The 22,161-nt window shown below is 31.6% G+C and overlaps 1 protein-coding gene across 1 annotated transcript in view; it reads left to right on the forward strand.

Annotated features, from left to right (window-relative positions):
• Nucleotides 1–22,161, forward strand: part of LOC123712782 (GAS2-like protein pickled eggs) — a 56,268-nt gene that overhangs the window by 5,029 nt on the left and 29,078 nt on the right. Inside the window, exon 2 of the mRNA XM_045666038.1 lies at nucleotides 2,771–2,987. Coding sequence (XP_045521994.1) covers nucleotides 2,805–2,987 — 183 coding nt within the window. The 5' untranslated portion in view covers nucleotides 2,771–2,804. The remainder of the gene's footprint in view (nucleotides 1–2,770; nucleotides 2,988–22,161) is intronic.

The following is a 22,161-nucleotide window of genomic DNA, read 5'->3' on the forward strand; positions in this document are numbered from 1 at the left end:
AATTTTGTAATCTTATCAAAAAATAATTAACAGTCATAGTAATATACAAATAATTTAAACGTACTTGAACTATTGGTAACTGAATGTTGAAATATTCAACGATATTGCAATGGACTGACCTTGTCTAATTAATTTATAAATTAATTATTATTTTGCATCTACATTTCTATTGTTCATACTTTTAATAATTAGATTAAGTCATGAGTCTTGATGTCTAACATTTTCTGAAAAAAAAAAAAAAATTTCGGTGGAATTACCAATATATATTTCCGCCTTACATTGTCTAAATTTCCAGTTACCTTCTATGTTTAGGCTTTCGGTTGATGAAGACAGCTGTGTTGGTTTTGTGTTATCAGACTTTTATAATAATAATAGCCTATTATTACAGATACTTTTACATTAAAACAAATTTATATGTTTATTAAGGTATCTGTGTGCCCTGCAAATCCTGCCACCATAACACGCCTGTCTGCACTGTGTCCACTCTGTACCACCTGCCCTTTCCTTAATTTGGTCTACGCATCTTCTAAATTGTCTTCCTCTTTTTCATTTCCTCTCGGGCATCAGTTTAGTTCTTTCTTGCCCCACTTTTCGGTACCTTTTGCCATGTGCCCTGTCCATTTCCACTTAAGTTTATGTATTTGTATTGAGACATCTGCTTACCTTAGTTGTTCCTCTTAATGATGTATTGTTTTCTTCGCCATAATACGTATGAAATAAAAATGATCCAAGAAAGACTACAATCTGAACTCAGACACATTTGTGTTGTAGCGCCACTGGAATATTATTAATAAGTAAGTTTTCTACAAATAAATAATAGCTTTTAGGGTAAGATTATGAGTACTTTGTCAATACGTTATTGGAGCACTAACTCTCGGGAATATAAATCACACAATTTGGCACCGTAAAGAATTCCGAAAGTTTACTAATTAAACGTTAAATACAATTCTAGTGCAAAAAGAATTAAATAAACTATAGACGCACGATTAATGTTTAGTGAAGCGATATGTCATGTAATCAACTTTCATTGGTTCAATAATCCATTATAGTTTTATGAATGGCTTTCCTTGTATGTAATATATTTAATGAGTTTAGTGCGTGTGTAATGTTTTAAGTATTCAATCGTTTTTACTTAATGATGCGAACTGTGATCCGTTATTTATAATTAATGATATTGCTCTCGATTTTTGCTTGCTGACTTATGAGTAATAGACAAGGGATTATATGAACCTATTATTTAATAACTAGGCAAATATTTAGAGTAAAATTAAACTACCCGAACTAATAAGATTCGATTGTGAGTAAAATTAAGTGACTAACAAAGTTACGACGGTTGCAGGCTGATTGGAATAAAACTGTTAGAAACAGAAATATAAATAGAAATATGTTAATAATGGATCTTTCCATTGTTACAATACAAAATTGTTAATTATTTTAAATGTTTCTGATCAATGCGAATTTATCTCAACCGCAAGAATTCGTCACGAATTGGAAACTTTTGAGCGTGACGAGCGACGACCTTTAGCGATTTGTTTTGGTAAACATTATGACTATATTAAAAACTAGCATACCATCGTTATATAATCTATGCTTACTGGTCTTATACATTCATTAATAATTATATATCTAAATTTAGGTACAAAGTTTTATGCCAGATTATTTAATTTACTAAGGCAGTACTACAGTATCGTTTAAATCAATAAGTTTCCGTTGGCACGAACGATACTGAGTATTGCGGCTTTAGTAAGTCGTCTGCTATCATTATTTTAATTGTAACGGTCATTATAAACTTTTTGTGTGTCATTCTAGACATTATATTTTTTTGTTAAAATGAGGACTTATGAAAATATGTTATCGAAAGGATATACATGTGTGAAAATGTAAGTGTCACTGTAACAACTCACGAGTGGACTCTTTGTATTGAAGAAGTTGCATGGGTCAGCCAGGCATCCGCGAATACAATTATTAGTAATAGTTTAAATAACCAGCCCAAGGTTGCTACAATTAACCCCCGACATCTCAATTAATTTGATTATGACAGATTCAATACCATAGACATTTGTGTTCTTGGCATTTAGTATCGTGTATCGTATAGTTAATATTAATGAGGGGTATTAAGTAATAACGGTCCTAGACTCACAAAGGTTCGATTTGTACTTACGAATTAAACCTTCATATTATACTAATGAACCAAGCCCTAATGGCTTTGTTTTATCTCTGGATTGGCGTTACAGACGCCATTTTCATTGGGCTCAATAAACTTACTTAAATTATTAACAACAAATTTGACGTTATACTTCTTTTGGCGCGTTAGGGAAAATGCGCGCGCACACCGTCACAATAAACCGACACCCTGTTGTTAGCTAGTCATCATTTTAAAATAAAAAAAATTACATTTATTAAATAGCAATAATTATTTTGTGATATTTAAATAGACTTTATTTAACTAGATAATGCGTTATAATAAAACTTTAAATGTATGAAAACCCTTTTTTCTATTCTTAGTATGAATCAGGCGAAAGATACAATTTTTTAAAAGATTTTAATCTTATTACGCGAAAGTAGTAATTTCTAACGCGTGTACATAAGTACACAAACATGTTTTTTTATGATGAAAGGTTAAAATCAGACCAGTATTTTTTTTAGTTTTGTTCTTACAAACAACTTTTCTGTCTATAAATAGAACTTAAGTCAAATCGTACACCATACTCGGTATTCCCAACTGTTATTTGAAAACCACAAATATTTATATAAAATTTTCCTATTTCAGAACCAGTAATGTCCACTGAGTAACCGAAATCAAGATGGCGGCCGTAGGTGCAGTTCTCCTGGAATCCAGGCCTTTTAGGCCCTTTAAGTCCTCTGAGGAGTACTTGTATGCCATGAAAGAGGACTTGGCTGAGTGGCTGACAGTCCTGTACCCTGAACTGAGGATCAATGCTGACAATTTTCTCGATAGATTGGACACTGGCGTCGCTTTGTGCAGGGTATGTATACATTACTCGTTAAAATGATTCCGGCGTCTACTGCGGTGATCATACATGGAACAAAGTGAAATCATTTATTCCCAATACAGTATAGTCAAAACCGTTTACGAACACATCGTTTAGAACAATATACCGATTATAATGACCAAAATCAAAGGTCCCGGCTGAATCCTATGTATTAGGTACTTAATAACAATGTCATCGGTTGTTATGACTATCGGTTCTTACGACCAAATATGAGTAGTCCTTTCGATGTCGTTTTTACAGATTGTAAATTAGGTAATGATAATATTTAAAAATGTATAAATAGAACACTACACACGAACATTAAAACAAATTGAAAAAGTTCGCGTAGCACGTGTACCTTTAGCATTGTCAGCATTTCCTCCCGATACTTATCCGTTGAACGAGGAAAGCACCATCTCAGTACCTGACGCCGATTTAAATCTTTAATTAGGTCCCGCGCAAAATCAAATTTGACGGAGACTCTTATATTTGAGTCGTTTATAAAAAAAGTAATTTTTTTTAGACTACTACTACTAAGTAGTTCTGAACTAATATATTTCCGATAAATCTAGCTACATAAATATTGATGAGATAGAATATTATCTTTAATATTTAATATGCTAATTTTCATAAATTAAACGACTCTGACTTATATTAAACAATTAACCGCCCCACTAAGCTACAGGTAGGACGAAATAATAACTGTATCCGATTTTTTGGTATAAGCTTATAACCTACTTATCATAAATAATATAAATGAGACAGACGCACACAGAAATATATTTAAAAATAATAAACGAAGTCACGCTTAGTCCCCCAGATATTTAATTCGCGGGAACAAGGCTAAATAAATCTTCGAGGATAATAGCTCTTTAATAGTGATGAATCATTTTGTATAACTTTTACCTGTTTTACGTAATTGGAAATATATTGTGACATATTTCAATTTACGTAAATGAAACGTGTTGTTTGCCTTAAAATATATTAAAAGCCTAACAACTACATAAATCCACACACCACTCTCAATTCAAACATCACAACATAGTCACTTTTATTGAAATAATAAAATTAAATATCATACCTTCCGTACACCTAACATTAGAGGTAATTTAATGAATAACTCAGAGGAGTCATTGTTTACTATGAAAAAGAATGATATAAGTTTAAAAAAAGATCTTCTAAATTGATTTCATGATTAACTCTCGCTAATCACGCGTTCGAAGCCGATTTGAGGAAACCTAATAAGCTTATAAATTCGCATTTCCATCTGTTTAGATATATAGTACCTACCCGTTTCAAATAAAGACTATATTTTATTTCTATATAAAATAAAGTTTTAAATTTTAATGAATTCCAGATACAGACTAATTTACATTAATTTTTAATAAAGAAAATCCTGGCACTGTTTTATTCATGGAATAATTTTATTAAGATCAAAAATTAATCTGTCAAAAGTAAAAGGTCATTGAAGTCTATGATACAATTATTAAAGCAGTTGCGTTCTATTGCTGTTACTGTTAATTAAAAAGTTTCTTGTCACGATTTTGATATTGCCATGTACAAAAATATAAACATAAATTTATCCTCTGCTCTAGCACGGTTTTAACCAAATTAATTAATATGGCTATGAAATTACTGGTTTGTTAAATAAGGTTGGTACGTTTTAACGGGTAACGTTGCCATGGTAACGTCCCCCATAAACACATAGATAGTTTGTAACGCAAAATTTCTTAAAATATTCCTTTTATGTTTGCTAATGCTGGTATTATCCATCTTTCAAGAATGAATCAGTCGACCGAGCTTAATAAGCATACATATTTTTATCAACATAACGAAATACCACGTCCAGTAGCTTTCATATGATTGGTGCATGACCTAAAATCTGAGTGCGGATAATATGACCTTTGCACAATATGATAAACAAATGTGTACACGCGCGATACCAGTCGATACATAAGAAATGTCACGATCCGTTGCGAAACTAGACCTAATCTCAAAATAATTTAATTAATTTATTCATTCAATGTCAATGGCGTAATAGTTTAACTGACCGGATGAAGGAAGCCGTCCGGTGTGAAAAGCGTTTTTCGTACAAAACCTAACATTTATAAGCCAGCCAGCGCGGTGATACATTGATTAAAAGCAAAATAACTTGCTTATCCTATCGCGATAAGAGCTATCGAAAGAGGCCAATAAAATGTCGATATGAGCGCGATAACCACTTGACATTATTCAAATCCGGAACCATTTCTCTCTTATCATATTTGCTTGCATTATTGAAATTTTGTCAACAATAATTTGCCACGAAATTTGATGATTTACCAGAAACTAAATCTAGAATAAGCGATGTCAAAGATAACCAATAATTGTTTGAGGTTTTGTGTATGGTCTATACGGTAATACTAACTTTTGTAAAAATATGGGTAGAACTGTATCCGGCGTATTATGCTCATTACTATTTTCTTCATTCAATGGTTTGCCCCATACCATTTAGGCTTTAGTGCATTCTAGTAAACCTTTGGAGTTTGAGGTGTTAGCATGTCAACGAAGTGTTGGTCTGTAATGGCTTCGGCAAGATTACCTTTTGTTTAAAAAAAAAGCATTTGTTTAGTTCTAAAATAATGACATAATGTCTTTCGATCCCATTTCATTTTTTTTTTCAAAACAATTGCCGTCGCCGTGTCCTAGTAGGCATGCTATACAATCCAGTGTTATATTTTAAACGTGACTAAGTTCGGAAATATGATATGCCATAAAGAATTTCCTCGTTAGATAGTCTGTAAAAGTGTACATTGACTCACTTTCTTAAAACTATACTGAATCATTGGGCGTTACACTTTTAAACACCGCGAAAATCTGGGAAAACCGTTGATTACTAAATAGTAGATTTGTTCTATATCTTTATACATACTTTTATTCGATATTCTAGATATTTTTATAAACTGTACGTTATTAAAAATATTATGATTCTTATTACAGCGAATGGTGGGAAAATATTTGTGTCAATTGTAAATATTGAACGCTGTCAAAAATAGTGTGCCGAGCTTATGGTTTCGTGTAAATTATGATTTGATTTTAGAACATTGTCCAAAACTTACCATAGGCTAACAATATTCGTCCTATATGACGTAATACAGCCTTGTCAATGTCGCAAGTTGTCATTAGCGGTTGTCGCAAGAACGTCACTTTGTCTATTTTTACCATTTTACTGTTAAAGAGGTCAAGTCAATTTGGGTGCTTGAGTATGTATTGGAATGCTGAATGGAACTCCCAGCGCATCTGCATTGATTAAGAATTAGAAAATATTGAAGGTTTAGGTAAGCTGAGCGGAGTTTCAACACTAGGAAAGCGTTGCATTTTTCGTGTATTGTGCAAAGAAAACTTCTTAAATAAGCTTTTTTATTATAAAGAAACATTATACTTAGCTAGAAATTAAACTGCTTGTAATAATATTTTTAGTATGCCTACAGGAATATATTTATTTACATTTCCCTTATACAAAAACATACATATAAAAAAGCAGGTTATATAAGTTATTAGGCAACGGGCGGCCTTATCGCAGGCAATCCTGGTATAGAAAAATTTAAAAAGAAACACCTACAGAGGGTATAGTACAAGAAGTACTACTACCAAAAAAGAACATAAAATAACATGTAATACAAACTATGTATATTAAAAAATAATAATATACATATATATTAATAAAAATGTAAAAGCTAATCTTAGGGTTGATGAGTCACAATTAATAAATATAAGTAGCTTATTACGAGGCAGAAGATAAATGCTGAAAAATACATAATGTATATTCAAAAATAATTTGGCGCCGTTTTGTTTTTTTTTTAAATCGCATTTCAAGACAATCAGGTGACATTTATGTATGAATAGTCGAGGTTTATTTGTTTATAAAATTTACATAGTTGTAGGTATTGATTTAATTCACCCAAGTAGCATACATTTTAAAACACATTATACAAACTTGTAACGCGTTTTTTTTAAAGAAAAAAAAATATATTATGAAAATTTTACTTATCAGAAGGAAAGTTAAATTAAAAAATGTGTGCGTGTGTATGTTCACACGTAAGAAGTGAAACTTCTTTATGCCCTTATTTTTCGATATTACAGAATTTCATTACTTGAATTATAACTATCATTATTATCGTTATTATATATTTTTGTTATTAATGGCTTCGAATCTCTTCGAATCAACCGTGGCAGGGACAAGAAAATGATCGCGCGTTACGGAAAAATGTGACGCGCAACCGAAAAATGTGACGGTAATTTTTTTCCAACGCCAATAAAGAAGTTTCATTTCAAAAATATATTTTTAATAATATAAAATAAATATTTAATAAACGTAATGTATAGAAATAGGAAACTTCTGCGCGGTCTTCGTAATTAAACTTCTACTAAGCTGGTCTGAATTTGATGAAATTTTTTGTGTGTATTGTTTTTTAGGGGAAAGATTTACAATTTTTAAAGTTTTTGTGTTTAAGACGTGTATACAAAGTCTAAAGGGATCGCTAGTATAATTATTACAATACTTGAATATTTAGAACATTGACTTTTATTAGTTGTTAATATTGAACATAATATTACAATTATTTAAATTTTATGATGTGGTTGTGAGAAACCAAAAGTAGGATAAGCTGCGCGTTGCCCTTGTCGATAGCGATTATTGGCGAGGGCGGAGGCGCCGGCGCAGGTGTCTTGTACATTGTTTTTCTTTTGTTTATACTTAAAGTTTTTAAAGATAATGTTATTAAATGACGGCTCGTACATATATTTCTATATATGTATATATATCCAATCAGGAATATACATAAGGAAACATGTTTTGTCTTCATAAGACACAGGGGTACCTATTCATCATTTATTTTTTGATCATGTAAAGTAAATATAGTGTATAGTTCTAATATTTCATACAATTTTAGAAGTTTTTCAATGCTCATATTCAATCAAAACCAAAGATGTCCAAAACACAATTCACGATAATCATATTCTATATAATTTGTGGAAAAAGTGGTTTGACAGATATTATGACTAAATTTGGGTGTAATTCTTGATAATATTTGTTGTAATTCTTAACACACACGGGCACGGAAATTATACACACACAGTATCCGTAATAAAGAAATATATTCACTGTTTAACTTGGAAGTGATATGTCTGCTTCCTACCACGATACAAATTGGAATAAATCAGAAATGACCTGGAGCAGAGTGAGGTAAAGACAATTTGGCGCCTCGACAAGATGGCGGCTCGATCGCTCATTCAAATGACAGGAAATAGTCAAGACAATGATTAATTTTTGCAATCTTACTCAAATAAATCAACACGCCCCCTCAAAAATTAATTCTTGTACAAATCAAATTCCTAAACAGAACTATATAACTTCCAAGCGAGTCTGGGAAAATACAAAAATAATGATCCAACATTTGTTGCTCGGATAAGGGAAAACCCAGAGAAACCTTATCAGATCATTTCATCATCTTAAATTCGATACATTATATACATTAGATATAATTATCAGAACACAATGAGTATAACAGAATAATTAAATTAATAACAAATAATAGCCAACTCATTAAATATTATTATTGTAAACCCATGTTTCTCCTCATTTCATGAAACGTAACCGCTAGTAATGGTTTTGTTAACGCATCTGCAAGTTGTTGACCTGTGGGAATATAATTTAGCTTTATTACATTTTTCTCTATTTGTTCCCTAGAAAAATGATATTTAATATCTATATGTTTTGTCCGCTTATGATTAGTCGGATTATTTGCTATGCTTATACAGCTGTTATTGTCTTCATATATAACAATAGGAGTGGATATATCAATATGAATACTCCTTGCCAAAGATTTAAGCCATAAAGCCTCCCTAACGGCTTCATATAAGGCCATATACTCAGCCCCTGTGGAGGAGGCTGCTACTGACAATTGTTTCTTTGTTGTCCAGGTTATTGAACAATGTTCAAACAATTTAAATATATACCCAGTCCACATACCCAGTTAAGATGTTATTATATTCCCACCTTTTATAACATAATTTAAAATCAGTTGTGCCTTTTAAATATCTAAGCACTCTTTTCAGGCATTGCCACAATTCTTTATTATTTTTATTTGTGTACCTACTTAATATATTAACGCTAGTGCTTAAGTCAGGTCGAGTACATAACATTATATACATTAGACAACCAATTAAATTGCGACATGGAGCAGTGTAATTTTCTTCTGAGTTTAGTGCTTCATAATTGAGTTTACTATCCATAGGAGTAGTTGCAGGTTTACAATCCTGCATGCAAAATTTATTTAAAACTGTTTTAATATAAGTACTTTGATCTAGCATTATCATATCATCGGAACGAGTTATTTTAATTCCAAGAAATAATTTAATTTCATGTAAATCTGTCATTTTAAATTTACTCATTAAATATATTTTAAAACTGTTTATTGTATTTACATTAGCACTCACTATTACCAAATCATCAACACTATTACAAAATACATCTATCTACTGATGAATTCTGAAAACCCTCCCGCCTGTTCTGACTGAGACGACTGAACTGACTGAAGAGACTGTTCAAAAATTTCAAACCAGCATCTAGCGGCTTGCTTTAGCCCATATAATGCTTTATTTAATTTACACACATAACCATTTTTGCAAGACACCCCTTCTGGAACTTTCATATATATTTCTTCCTGTAGTACCCCATTAAGAAATGCAGTTTTTACGTCCATGTGATGTACAAGTAAATTATATTGATTAGCAAAAGCAATAATAAATCTATTCTTGCAACAGGTGCAAAAGTCTCATTATAGTCTATGAGATATTCCTGGCTAAAACCCCTAGCAACGAGTCTAGCTTTATAGCGTAAAGGCTTTCCGAATTCATCATTTTTTATATTAAAAATCCATTTGCAATCTATAATATTTTTGTTATCTGGCCGTGGTACTAAAGTCCATGTTTTATTTAAAAATAGAGAATTTAATTCTTCTTTAATTGCACCTTCCCAATGAGCTCTATCGTCTCGTGTTTTAATCTCTTGAAACGAATTTGGTATTTTACACAAAATTGAACTAGCACACATAAGGTTATCATCGATTTCTTTATAAGAAATAGGGGGACGACTTTTAAGCCTATCACTCCTACGTGGTTCAATACAACTGGTTGTGTCCTCATTATTTACGACCACTGAAAGATCATCAGAATGTGCATTTGGTTGTTCAAATTCGACGATGTCATGGTTAGTTTTGCGAATTTTCTGAGGAACTTCATAATCATCAGATTTACAGGTATCTGATTTATATCTGTCAGTATTTTGAGACTTCATTGACTTTGAAATGTTGTCAATGTTAACATTATCATGAGAATTTACTATATTCTCTTCAGGTCGCAACGCAGGCCTGGATTGAAGAAAATTTGTCTCATCTACTATGACATCTCTGACAGTAATAAATTTTTCGCATTCAGGATTCCAAACTTTATAACCGTTTGGTTCGTATCCCACAAGAATACCTTTCCATGACCTGATCCTTAACATCGAATTTTGTCTTATGTAGCTTATCATGCACATAAACTGTTGAAGCAAATTTTTTAAAATATTTTATTTGTGTTTTTTTGTTATGCCACATTTCAAATTGTGTTTTGCATAATTTTAAAGCATTTGTCGGGGTTAAATTAATCAAATACACAGCAGTTAAAACAGCTTCATCCCAAAATAATTTTGAATGATTTGCACCATTTATCATACAACGAGCTTTCTCAGTTATAGTTCTTACCATTCGCTCCGAAACACCATTTGATTGTGGCATTCTTGGAATAGTGAAATGATAAGTTATTCCTTTTTCAACACAATATTTTTTCATTTCAGTAGATAAATATTCTCCACCGTTATCGCAATATAAATAAACTAGTTTTACATTAAACTTCGCTTCGCTTTTTGACACACAATCTTTGAAAACAGAGAACACATCTGATTTATGTGTTAATAGATACACAACACAGTAGTGAGTATATTGGTCAACAAACAAAACAAAATAGTTTTTGTTATTTATTGTTGAAGGAGTGATAGGACCACAAACGTCGGTGTGGACAATATATAACGGTCGTTCAATATAACTTTTGTCCTTGCTGTGATTAAATGGTAGCCTACTCTGTTTCCCATAAATACAAGATTCGCATAAATTAGCATTTGTTATCACTTTGTCAATTAAATTAATGTCAAAAATCATTTTATTATTTTTTAATTGCAAAAACTTATTTTTACTTATGTGCCCTAGGCGCTGATGCCATAAATCGTAATTATTACATGTAACATTACATGCCTGGGAAACAGGGCAGCTCACATTTAAATATACTTCAAAATCTAAAGTAATTAAATTATTAACTGACTTACCTCTCATAATTGTTTTACTTTGCTAACATATGCGGGTACCTCTGTGATCAAATATGACAGTAGCTCCAGCCTGTTGCAACTTCGAAACAGATAGCAAGTTGTAGGGCGCCTCGGGGCAGAAAAGAACGTCTTCTAGTGTTCCTCGAACACCCATATTGCTGCTGACATGTAGTGTTCCTTTTTTGCTTAGCTAAAATATATTCACCGCTTTTAGCAACTGAAATTTTTATAGGAATAGGCAAATCAATCAAATAACTAAACAAATCTTCCCTGTTTATAATATGGTCAGATGCTCCTGAGTCCAATAAAAATGTTATTTGGCTTGCGGTTGCACCCGAATTGTAGTCACCAGCCATGAAAGCAAAACCAGACGCGTCAGCTGATGATGTGGATGGCTGATTAATATCAACTTCAACTGTCTGCACTGTTCTCGGCCTATCCGTAGTTTTTTTATGATTTATTCGCTTAAAATAATAACAGTCATTTTTCACATGTCCTTTCCGGCCACAATGAAAACATTTTATAAAATTTGACTTCCTTTTTGCTTTATGATCCCTTTGAAAATAGTTATTGGGTGTATGATTTTCAAATTTTCTTTTTCTAAACTGACCCTTATTTTCAGTAGAAACTTGCAGTACTTTAACACTTGTGTTATTATATTCGTTCTTTAATTTGACCTCATGGTCAAGGAGTCTTGTTTTAACAAATGCTAAAGTCGAATTATCTTCCGATAAAGTTTCAATGGCAGTTATAACACCGTCATATGTTGCGGGTAGGGTTAAAAGTAAGTGGGCGACTTTGTCGGTTTCTTCGAGTTTAGCGCCAGCCGCGAGTAATTCCGTGATTAAATCATCAAACAGAGAAAAATGTTTTATCAAACTAACATCACTTTGTAATTTCAAGACCAACACCATCACTTTGTAACGTCTTCTTTTGCAAATCCAAGGTATGAATCGGATAAATATTCAACGATTATACTTTTTGCGATTCGGTTATTTTTTTTCCCATGAGCTATCTCTGATAATTGGGTCACTCTCAATCACTTTCAACACATTTATTTCACTCAATAAGGCTCGTATTCTAAATTTCCAAACGTTTTATTTCTCGCCGTCAAACGGTTTTATATTACGTTTTAATTTTAAATCCATTTTTATAATCACACTGGCGACGGGTATTATTTAATTTCAGAATATATTTCACAATGATATTTTTGCGCACACTGGGCCCATAACCTGTTGTAATTCTTGTTAGGGCACGGAAATTATACACACACAGTATCCGTAATAAAGAAATATATTCACTGTTTAACTTGGAAGTGATATGTCTGCGTCCTACCACGATACAAATTGGAATAAATCAGAAATGACCTGGAGCAGAGTGAGGTAAAGACAATTTGGCGCCTCGACAAGATGGCGGCTCGATCGCTCATTCAAATGACAGGAAATAGTCAAGACAATGATTAATTTTTGCAATCTTACTGAAATAAATCAACAATATTCACATTGCATCTAAAGCCAAATCACCAAATATTATAAAAGTATCAAGTATCACGGAATTATTGTAATCTAGTTACCCAACACAGTTGATCCATATGTAAAGGCTAACTAGCCTGACAAACTTGTCACAACCATATTTTGTTATTAATTTCGTTGTTATGAAAATCATGGTTTGACAGATTTTAAGACTAGATTTGGCTCCGATTCACGTATGTTTTATTATCGCAATTGTTACATACTACTTGGAATGCATCAAGCGATGCGAATTAAAATGTATCCGAACTTTAGATCCAAACGTACCAAATAACATCAATTGAAATGCAAACCTCGTACTTGTCAGCAGGGCGTGACGTCACGTCCTAATGTTTCGCGAAACCGCGCCCATTCTACGGAGCTCGCGTAATCGATTGTTCTATTATCTATACATTTTCTAGTCTATGCTCTCTATAGATGCACACGTTTGATGACGTATGACAATAAAAGGATGACATTAAATTGTTACTAATTTTCGAGCCTACAAATTGACATTTTATTATAAACATAGAAAATGATATTATAAACATAATCTCATTATCATTCATCAAATTTTCTAATAATTATCTCGAATGTATATGTAACAATAATAATTTATATTCCTGGTTTAATATTGTATTTATTATTTGTCTCCCGCTTTACACTTACAGCCCATGTATGTCTAGGAACTACCCGATATAAATTTAAAATCTAATAAGTGAGTCACAAAACCTCGCCTCGTGGGTTACTCATGGCATATACATAGTTTGGCTTACAAATGCGGGATGTTAGTCAAAGAAAACTGAACACATTCAGTAAGAATGTATTTTAAACATACATTTGTACCCCGTTTAGTAACGGGACTAACAGAAAAAAACGAAAGTTCAGTTTCATGAGCGACGAATAAATAATCAATTTAATTTACTCAACAGTACTCAAACAAAACAGTCAAACAAATTAAACAATTGGCAAAAATATACACGTGTTCATCGATTTCTGAATTTAATTCCCATGAGATGTTTAGAATTTTAAGTATGGCAACAATGTAAGGAAGCTCGGGGCTTTTGAATTTTATTATGGCATTATTTGGCTATTGTATTCAATTGACTGGATTTAAAAAGCGCATTATATATTTATGATACGGAAGCACACGATAAAAAACATATTACATGAAATATAGGACATATTATATTGAAATGCGTTCTAGAACATGTTTCAAAGAACATCATAACATGTTTCAAACTTATTATCATACGTTGTGTTTCTATTACACGGAACTGAGTTCTATTTGTTAAGATGCGAAATGGTTATCTAACTTACTGTTCTCCGAAAGCCTGTTTTCGTTTGGTACGCAAAAAAAATGTTCTTATTTGTAGTAGGTATCTCATTTTGCTTCTTTTATCACGACAGGGCCTGCGTCAATATGATTAGTTGCTTAGTTCATATTATAAACTATTGTAGTCCCTATTTGTTATAAATGATTGGTTTGGTTTCTATTAATGGTTAAATTAAATCTTTAATAAAACTTCAAATCATTAAAAGGTTTTATTAAACACTTTAACACTGTCAAGAGAGACAACAAAAATGTCATGGTAGAATCATTACAAAGTAGAATATAAATAATACATATTATGTTTATAATTAGTGTTTAAATGTTACAAGAATGTAAACAAAATCTTGACGCCGGTTACACAAAAAAGGCGTTCACGCCAGACGAAAGTGATCTTAAAAATAGTATTTATCGAAATGACGACCTTTACGCATGCGCAACATATCCGCGCGGAAATCACCGGAATGTCAACTTGATTACCTTTCTAGGTCGTTACCGTATAGACCTACTCTAACTTCTTATAGGTACTAAAAAGTAAAACCAAAGATCTTAATTAAAAATAGATTAAAACGTGAGGATAAAGTATTTTTTTATAGACGCCAGTTCAATTATTTTGTTTACCTTATACTGCTTTGTACAAGACAGTCTAAAAAATCTTGAATAAACAGATGAAGACATAATGTCATGCTATTTGTATATTTAAACATAACAAAGTTTAATACTGTTATTTTTGTAAATCTCATACTAAAATGGCTGTCCCATAGGCTCGTTTAGGTACCCTCGTTTAGGTAGGTATATATTGTAAAAAATAAACAGATATTCGTAGAAAATGGCATTCGTAATTTTTCCGATCTCGTAACTAAAAGATCTGAACATATCTTACCATAGTGTAAAACGTGATACACGTATCATACCCATTGAACTCTATGCTCGCAATTACTTATTTACACCAAAATGCTTTTCATTTTGTATACCATCATTTAATTTAAACCATAATTGACATTTCATCGCGTCTCGCAAATGATATTAACAGACTACATCTGTTTTCCTTTAATTACTGATGAATAATGTAAATGGAGTCTTTGAACTTTACTGTTTTGTTTGTGGCAGCCGTCAATGTCAATGCAGATTGTAAATTGTTCTTGTCATTGTCCCATAGAATTTTAATTATTTATGATGTAGATACAATTTGAACACGAGTTGCGATGTATTGGGTGGAGGATACCTTTATCTTTGTCTAACTTTTATGTTCGCTATTGTTGACGTTGATTGACAAGTTGGGAGCGTAACTTGACATTTGACAACTGAACGAATCATTTATTCATATAAAAAAGAATATTAATAAGAATCTTGCGCCAAAGTAGAAGTCATCACCAGGACTTTGTTATTAATTTTATTAGTATCACGTATATGACGCATTGATAAATAACAAATAAATAAATAATAATAATAAATTCCTGACGAAATATGATTGTGACAAAATGGATCTGACGTTAGTCCCTACCTACATTGTGGAGCCCTTATGTTATGGGTGTCTAGACTATCTCTTTCGTGGTACATGAAGCATCTCAAAGACAAAAGGAATACATAAATGATATTTAAAAATATTTTTTATGGTAAAACCAATTAAACAAATATATTAAAAATATTACATGATAAAACATATATTTTTATCTATTTTAACTAAACTAAAGCTATAGTAAGACCAATTAATGCAAGTGTACAATATAAGTGTGTAATACAAAACAATACATACCTAAAAAGTCACTTCCTGGTGAAAAAAATATCCAGGGTTATTAAAAAGTTTCCTGTGATTGATCAGCTGTCAATGAACTGACAGTGACAGTAAGTGTATGCCCTTAATGGGCGTTTAACTGTCGATTAATGTCAAAATGATTTTATTCGCACTTGAGGCTAGCCGATGACACAGGTTAAGGGCGTTCTGGAGTTCAAATTGAAGGTTTTAATGATAATTTAGTGAAATTGAGCCATTTTTTGTGTCTTAACTTAATTAAACGCTTTTGCGAATTTTACAGAACTGGTTTTTTTATATTTCGCGTGAAGTGAAGCTTTTTTAACAGCAATAAATATTACTCTTAATGCGATAAATAATTAATTCAAGCTTTATAAGTGGTGTAAATGTGCGCATGGGGAGGATGCATTCGTGCGTTTATTACATAACATGTAGAGAATCCGCTTCCATACATTGAATGAACTGAGTAATTATTTATTCAATAATATCAAATATTCTTTCTTCTATAATTTAGTTATGATAATAATAAAACCTCCTTGAGACAACCTTTAGGTTTGTAATAAATTATAATCCCATGTATATTTTAACTCTACATTATTACTACTACTTTGCAACAGAAAATATACCATTAATGTCGAATATAAATGAGTTGCGCGAATTTTGAAAATCGCTTCCCCAAATCTTTTCCATTTGCTGCTTAATGAATTAATACAAACATTAGAATGTATACTTTAAACGTATAAGCTTAGAGTTTCTTTTATATAAAAGTTCATCCCGTCTAATCGAGTATCCAATTGGGGAACCATATTCAGAAGTTATAGTTAGGTGTGGTTACAGTTAGGGCGATTTATTAAAAACATTAAAATATGTATTTTTTTAATATTTAGATTATATAATATTCTTAATATATTAATAATAATTCAGTCTTTTGGATTCAAATATCACAATACAATTTCATTAAAGTAATTTTGAATAACGGAATATTTTAAAAAATTGTAAATATTTCCGAAATTATTAAAGCGCACCTTGAGCCATATATCTTATTCCAAAAAAGCATTTTATGTAGTCGTGAGCATTGTCGATAAAATCCATTGTATAAAAAAAATATTGGCGGCTATTAAGACAACATTCCATTGTAGTAGAGTTCCAATTCGACGTAGAGTCCCTCAAGAAAAAAGCGTACCAATTCTTAAAAGGCCGAAAACGCACTCGGGAGCCTTCGGAGGGTCCGTCCTGCCTTTTTCATATATGATATACACGAGTTTCAATAACTATACTATTCTATAAAACAAAAATCGGGTGTATGTTTTAGAATAAAATGATCTTAAATATTGATAAAACTAGGAGCATTTAGGAACATAATATAATAGCGATGAATTTCTCAAAGCGTAAAAATAGCAAGAAGTGAAACCATACCTAACTATTCATGGAGGATCTGCGTCCGAGTTGTAGCGGGAATTAACTTCATTTGATTAAACCAAGCGAAGTCTCAGAGACGTGTCTAAGTGCAAACTCTCGAAGACTTCACTCCATCAAATGATTATAATTTTGACAGGAGAGTCAGCTCGAACTTATACCAGTATCTAAACCTAGAGTGAAGACAAGAATTGTACTCTAATATATTTGTAGTAAATGTCAGCAAATCAAAAATGTCAGGATTTTTGCTGCAAATTACAAAAAATCAATAAAGATATCAGAGCTCCAATAACTTACTTTATCGGTACCGACGGGGAATGTGATCTAAATTACGATTTTTTGTTGCTGCGAAATCATATGCACGGATATGGAGAATACATCGAACTTGCGTGCAAAAATGTTGGAATCGCTGTCGCTATTAGATGTTACAGAGTACGTGCGCTGATGTAATCAAACCAAAATTATAACTAAGCTTAAAATATCAGCTACTACAGTGACGTTAATTAAATAATCAGATAAATTAATATAAAACCCATTGTGTAGGGGAAATTAAGAGGAATTTTTAGAAAGTTATACTTTAAAATATTCCCATTAATTAAATTTGACGTCTCTGAGAGCTAATTGTCCTGACTTGAATTGTAATTTTAATAGTTTCTCAGGGTAATGCAAATTATAAGTCTTGCCTGCAGTGTGAATTAAACTATTCGGAACCATTAAATAAAGAGGAATCTCTGTTCTCTAGAAAGTGAATCAAATCTAGTTTCTAGACCTGTCAAACCATTTTTTCTGTGTAAAGTTTGACACATTTGTAGTGACCAAGACGAAATTGTGACTAGAAACAAATTAGAATATGGACCGACCTGACCGTGATTGTCGTAATAAGTGAATACTTGGCTTCATAAATTAAAGATAAATATAATATTATTTACCTATAAGGTATAAAAAACATTTTTACTACACACGTAAGAAGTGAAACTTCTTTATGACCTTATTTTTCGAAAAATGATCTATTTTATCCAACTTTATAGAAATTGCTTAAATAAGATAAAGCTTAAGAAAAGGCTTTTATTATCATAGACATAAATACAAATAATACAATTAGTTCATTTTACTTTTCATTAATTGCAATAGAATGATTACTATCATTGTTATCGTTATTATACATTTTTGTTATTAATGGCTTCAAATCGAAAATAGGGACAAGAAAAAGATAACACTGCACTTAACGGAAAAATATGACGGTAATTTTTTTCCTAACGACGATAAAGAAGTTTCACATCAAAAATATTTTTTTGTGTTTGTTGTAGTTTTCGTTTTATTTTTTGTAATAATTGTATAATTTAAAAATTGTACTGTGGAACTTCAGGCACCAAGTTTTTTGGTGTTTTTTGTACTTTTAATTTATGTATAATATATTAAGCAACAATTGAAAGGACTTAAACCTATATATAAATGATATTTCGATTTTGCTCGCAATATTTAGAAATTTATATGAATATCAGACCCACGTTTTCCTTCCTTCCTTCCTTCCTAACTTCGCAACTGCTATTTAATTGTCATTGTCTCATGCACACTGTTAACTATTAAATCACTTTATAAAAGTCAAGGTACTGGTTGTTTTAATATGCCTTATTGACTGACTCACTTTAGCAGTATGGGGATGCGGAGAGTAAGAAAAAAATGTGTCTTAAAAATCCCGAACTGTTATGGCCTTTACGTTATAGTGAAGACAGTGTCGATATTGTAAATAACAAAAGTCTCTAGAGTTAATTTAATTAAATAATATAACTCTATACTCTTTGTATTATAATACAGAGTATTACTTACAGAGTAAATATATTAACAACTAGAGTAAGAAAAACACTTTTTGAACGGATTAAAGCTATGTATTATTATTAAAAACTTATAATTACTTACATAATTCTAAATTTAAAAAAAATTTCGCCGTTTCGCGTGCTTTTCAGCACGGAAACTAGAGTATTTTGAAATAGGAAGTTCAAAACGATTTTGTCATAATTCTCGCAAATAATTGTTTTTGAACCGTTTCGGTCGACCATGTGTGAGTATTGAGGATGCGATGAGCGACGTGACATAAAATCATGGTGTGCCTGACCATATGAGGCACGGAAGGATTATTAGATTCGCGATTGTTTCATATAACTGTGTCATTGACCAGGTTACTTCGTAATATAAGTCCGGGAAGTACTAATCGACATTAATCTCAACATATCAATAAGTTATTTTTCATATGTTTCTGTTAAAAGCTATCCTATGCTGAAATGGAAAATATTATTCTTGTAAGAGTAGTTTAGTCATAAAATTAAGTCAAGTGCCTAAAATCATTAATATGCCAAATGAAGACTAGCTGACGCAGGGAATCCAGGTTTGATAGTACACTTTATGTTTAAACAATAAATCCTTTTTTTAAGTTAAAACTGTTGGCCAATATGATTCAAAAGCACTGCGCAAATTATTACGACATTTGTATGGCATATTGTATGGCAAAACAATTGAATTTTAACGTTTTAGGGAGTTTAATGAACGTGTCACCGTTTTTAAGTACCTCGGAGCTAAGTTTCAGTCACCCATACAACAAGTATTATTATGCGTACACGATTGTATGTAACAATATGTAGGAAATCGTCACGGTGTAGAGAGAGGAATGCAGATACGAAACGAATATTGATTACACTGACCAATGAGCGTGGCGAATGAATTATATCATCAACATGAAAGGACAATTAATATGCACGTATAATTGTGATGTATGCCAAGTTATTTAGTAAGTTATTCCAAAAATTGCTTGCAAATGCATATGCACCAACATCCTATCGTGTCATTTCCATAGATAAATTACTAGAACAATACCCATTAAATGGGTTATTGAAGCCATAACTTGGTTAGTCACGCACTGTTGGACGATATCCTAATTTGATATAAAGCCAATATAAAATGGCGTTGTTATAAATTGTTTTACGCGTAATTCGGATATTTTTTTAACATTTTAACGCTGAAGGTCTAGCTTTAAAGTGTGCAGATAACTCGTTAAAGTTATTAAAAACGAATATTTGTAAACATATTTTTGCAACCGTAGATAATTAAGTTCTAGGAAGGGAAATTTGAAAGGGGTTGAGCAGCACAGAAACGTCTTTTGGCGGATAACAAAATAACTATACTAGATTAAGAGTTTAAAAATATTTGAATTAATATATTGATTTTTGCAATAACAATAACTTAATTTTAAATTATATCCATATGTTGTCTTAGAGTTATTTACAATTCGGTCTTAGTTGCTTTTTTATTCAACAAAACAAAAGTTCGGGTCTAGGTATACCTGGCGCACTGTAGAATAAGATATCCCAATAACAGCCTAAACGTTGTACTAAATTATAATTGTCAATAATTCAAATAGTTAATATGTATGTAATGTATAACAGGATGTCAAAAATAAGAATGATAAAATTTTAGAATATTTAATTTTAAATACCATAAACAATTGTAAATATGAGAAATAACAGATTCATTTCGTTGTAAATTTTATGTAGCCTTTATGGAGACTCTTTATAGTGAAACCGCAACGTGAAGAATATATTATACAATAACGTTTATCGTCCGATCCATACATAGCCGCCGGTCAATTTTCTATCGATAAATCGATTATTATCATCTAATCATTTAGATTTAGAAAGCCGCTTTCTTCTTGTTTATTTAATATTTGGACGATATTGTTATTGCATAACTTATATAATGAGTATGGGAATGGAGATAATTGAAAGGTCTTGAAGACTTGTACAGTATTTCAAAAAAATGTTTTTGTAAATATTAATTATTTGACATGATCCTGTGCACTCGCTGAAAGCATATAAGCTACATACGATTAAGTACATAATAAAATCTACTTCCAAAATCTCGAACCCGATGTCAAGGTCGACTTTTTATAGATTTATCGACAAAGCCGTTTTGATTAATTAGAGATGTATTTAAACACGCACTGAATTAGCTAGTTGAGTCATGCGCATGATTCACACTATGATTTAATATTTTTATGATTTTTAAGTAACAAAAAAGTGTTTTGCTACGAGGTATAAAAAGGTTAAAAATCACAAATTACTGTAAGGATCTTACAGTATTGTCTATCTGTTTCACTCTGTTCATAAATGTGTTTTAAGTATACGCGTTTTAATAGAAAAATTAATATTTTAGAAAAGTTGTCATCGACGAATGAATTATGTAAACTGGATAAACTCAAAACTCCAACTCAAAATAACTTTATTCATATAGGTAAACAAGTACACTTATAAACGTCAGAAAAGAAGTTAAATTTACATTTACTACCAGTTCGCAAGTAAAGGGCGTAGAGCGGGCAAGAAACTTTCCGCGTTTCTTTAAAATTTTGACTACTTGAATTTTTTTTGAATTCGGATAGTAATCAGTCATCTGCCACCATTCCTAAAGGCCATAAACGTACGGGTAGGTAAATACGAGTAATATTGGTACCACAGGCTAGTACTATACATGGGCATAGATTGAGTAAACCCTAGTTGGTCCCTGAACGGTATACTATGGTCGATGGCAACTACATAATACCAGAAAAGACGAAATCAGTAATAATAATAAAAATCATCTTCAAGATCCTTTGGTTTTCACCTTATCTATAAAATGCCAATTTCAGATCTTGTTTTCAACGCCTATAAACTTGATAAATGACCGCGGTGTTTTTAATCTGTATTCGATAACCGATATTGATTAATAGTCTGTGA

The sequence above is a fragment of the Pieris brassicae genome, chromosome 8 (genome assembly GCF_905147105.1).
Source record: "Pieris brassicae chromosome 8, ilPieBrab1.1, whole genome shotgun sequence".
NCBI lineage: Eukaryota > Metazoa > Arthropoda > Insecta > Lepidoptera > Pieridae > Pieris > Pieris brassicae.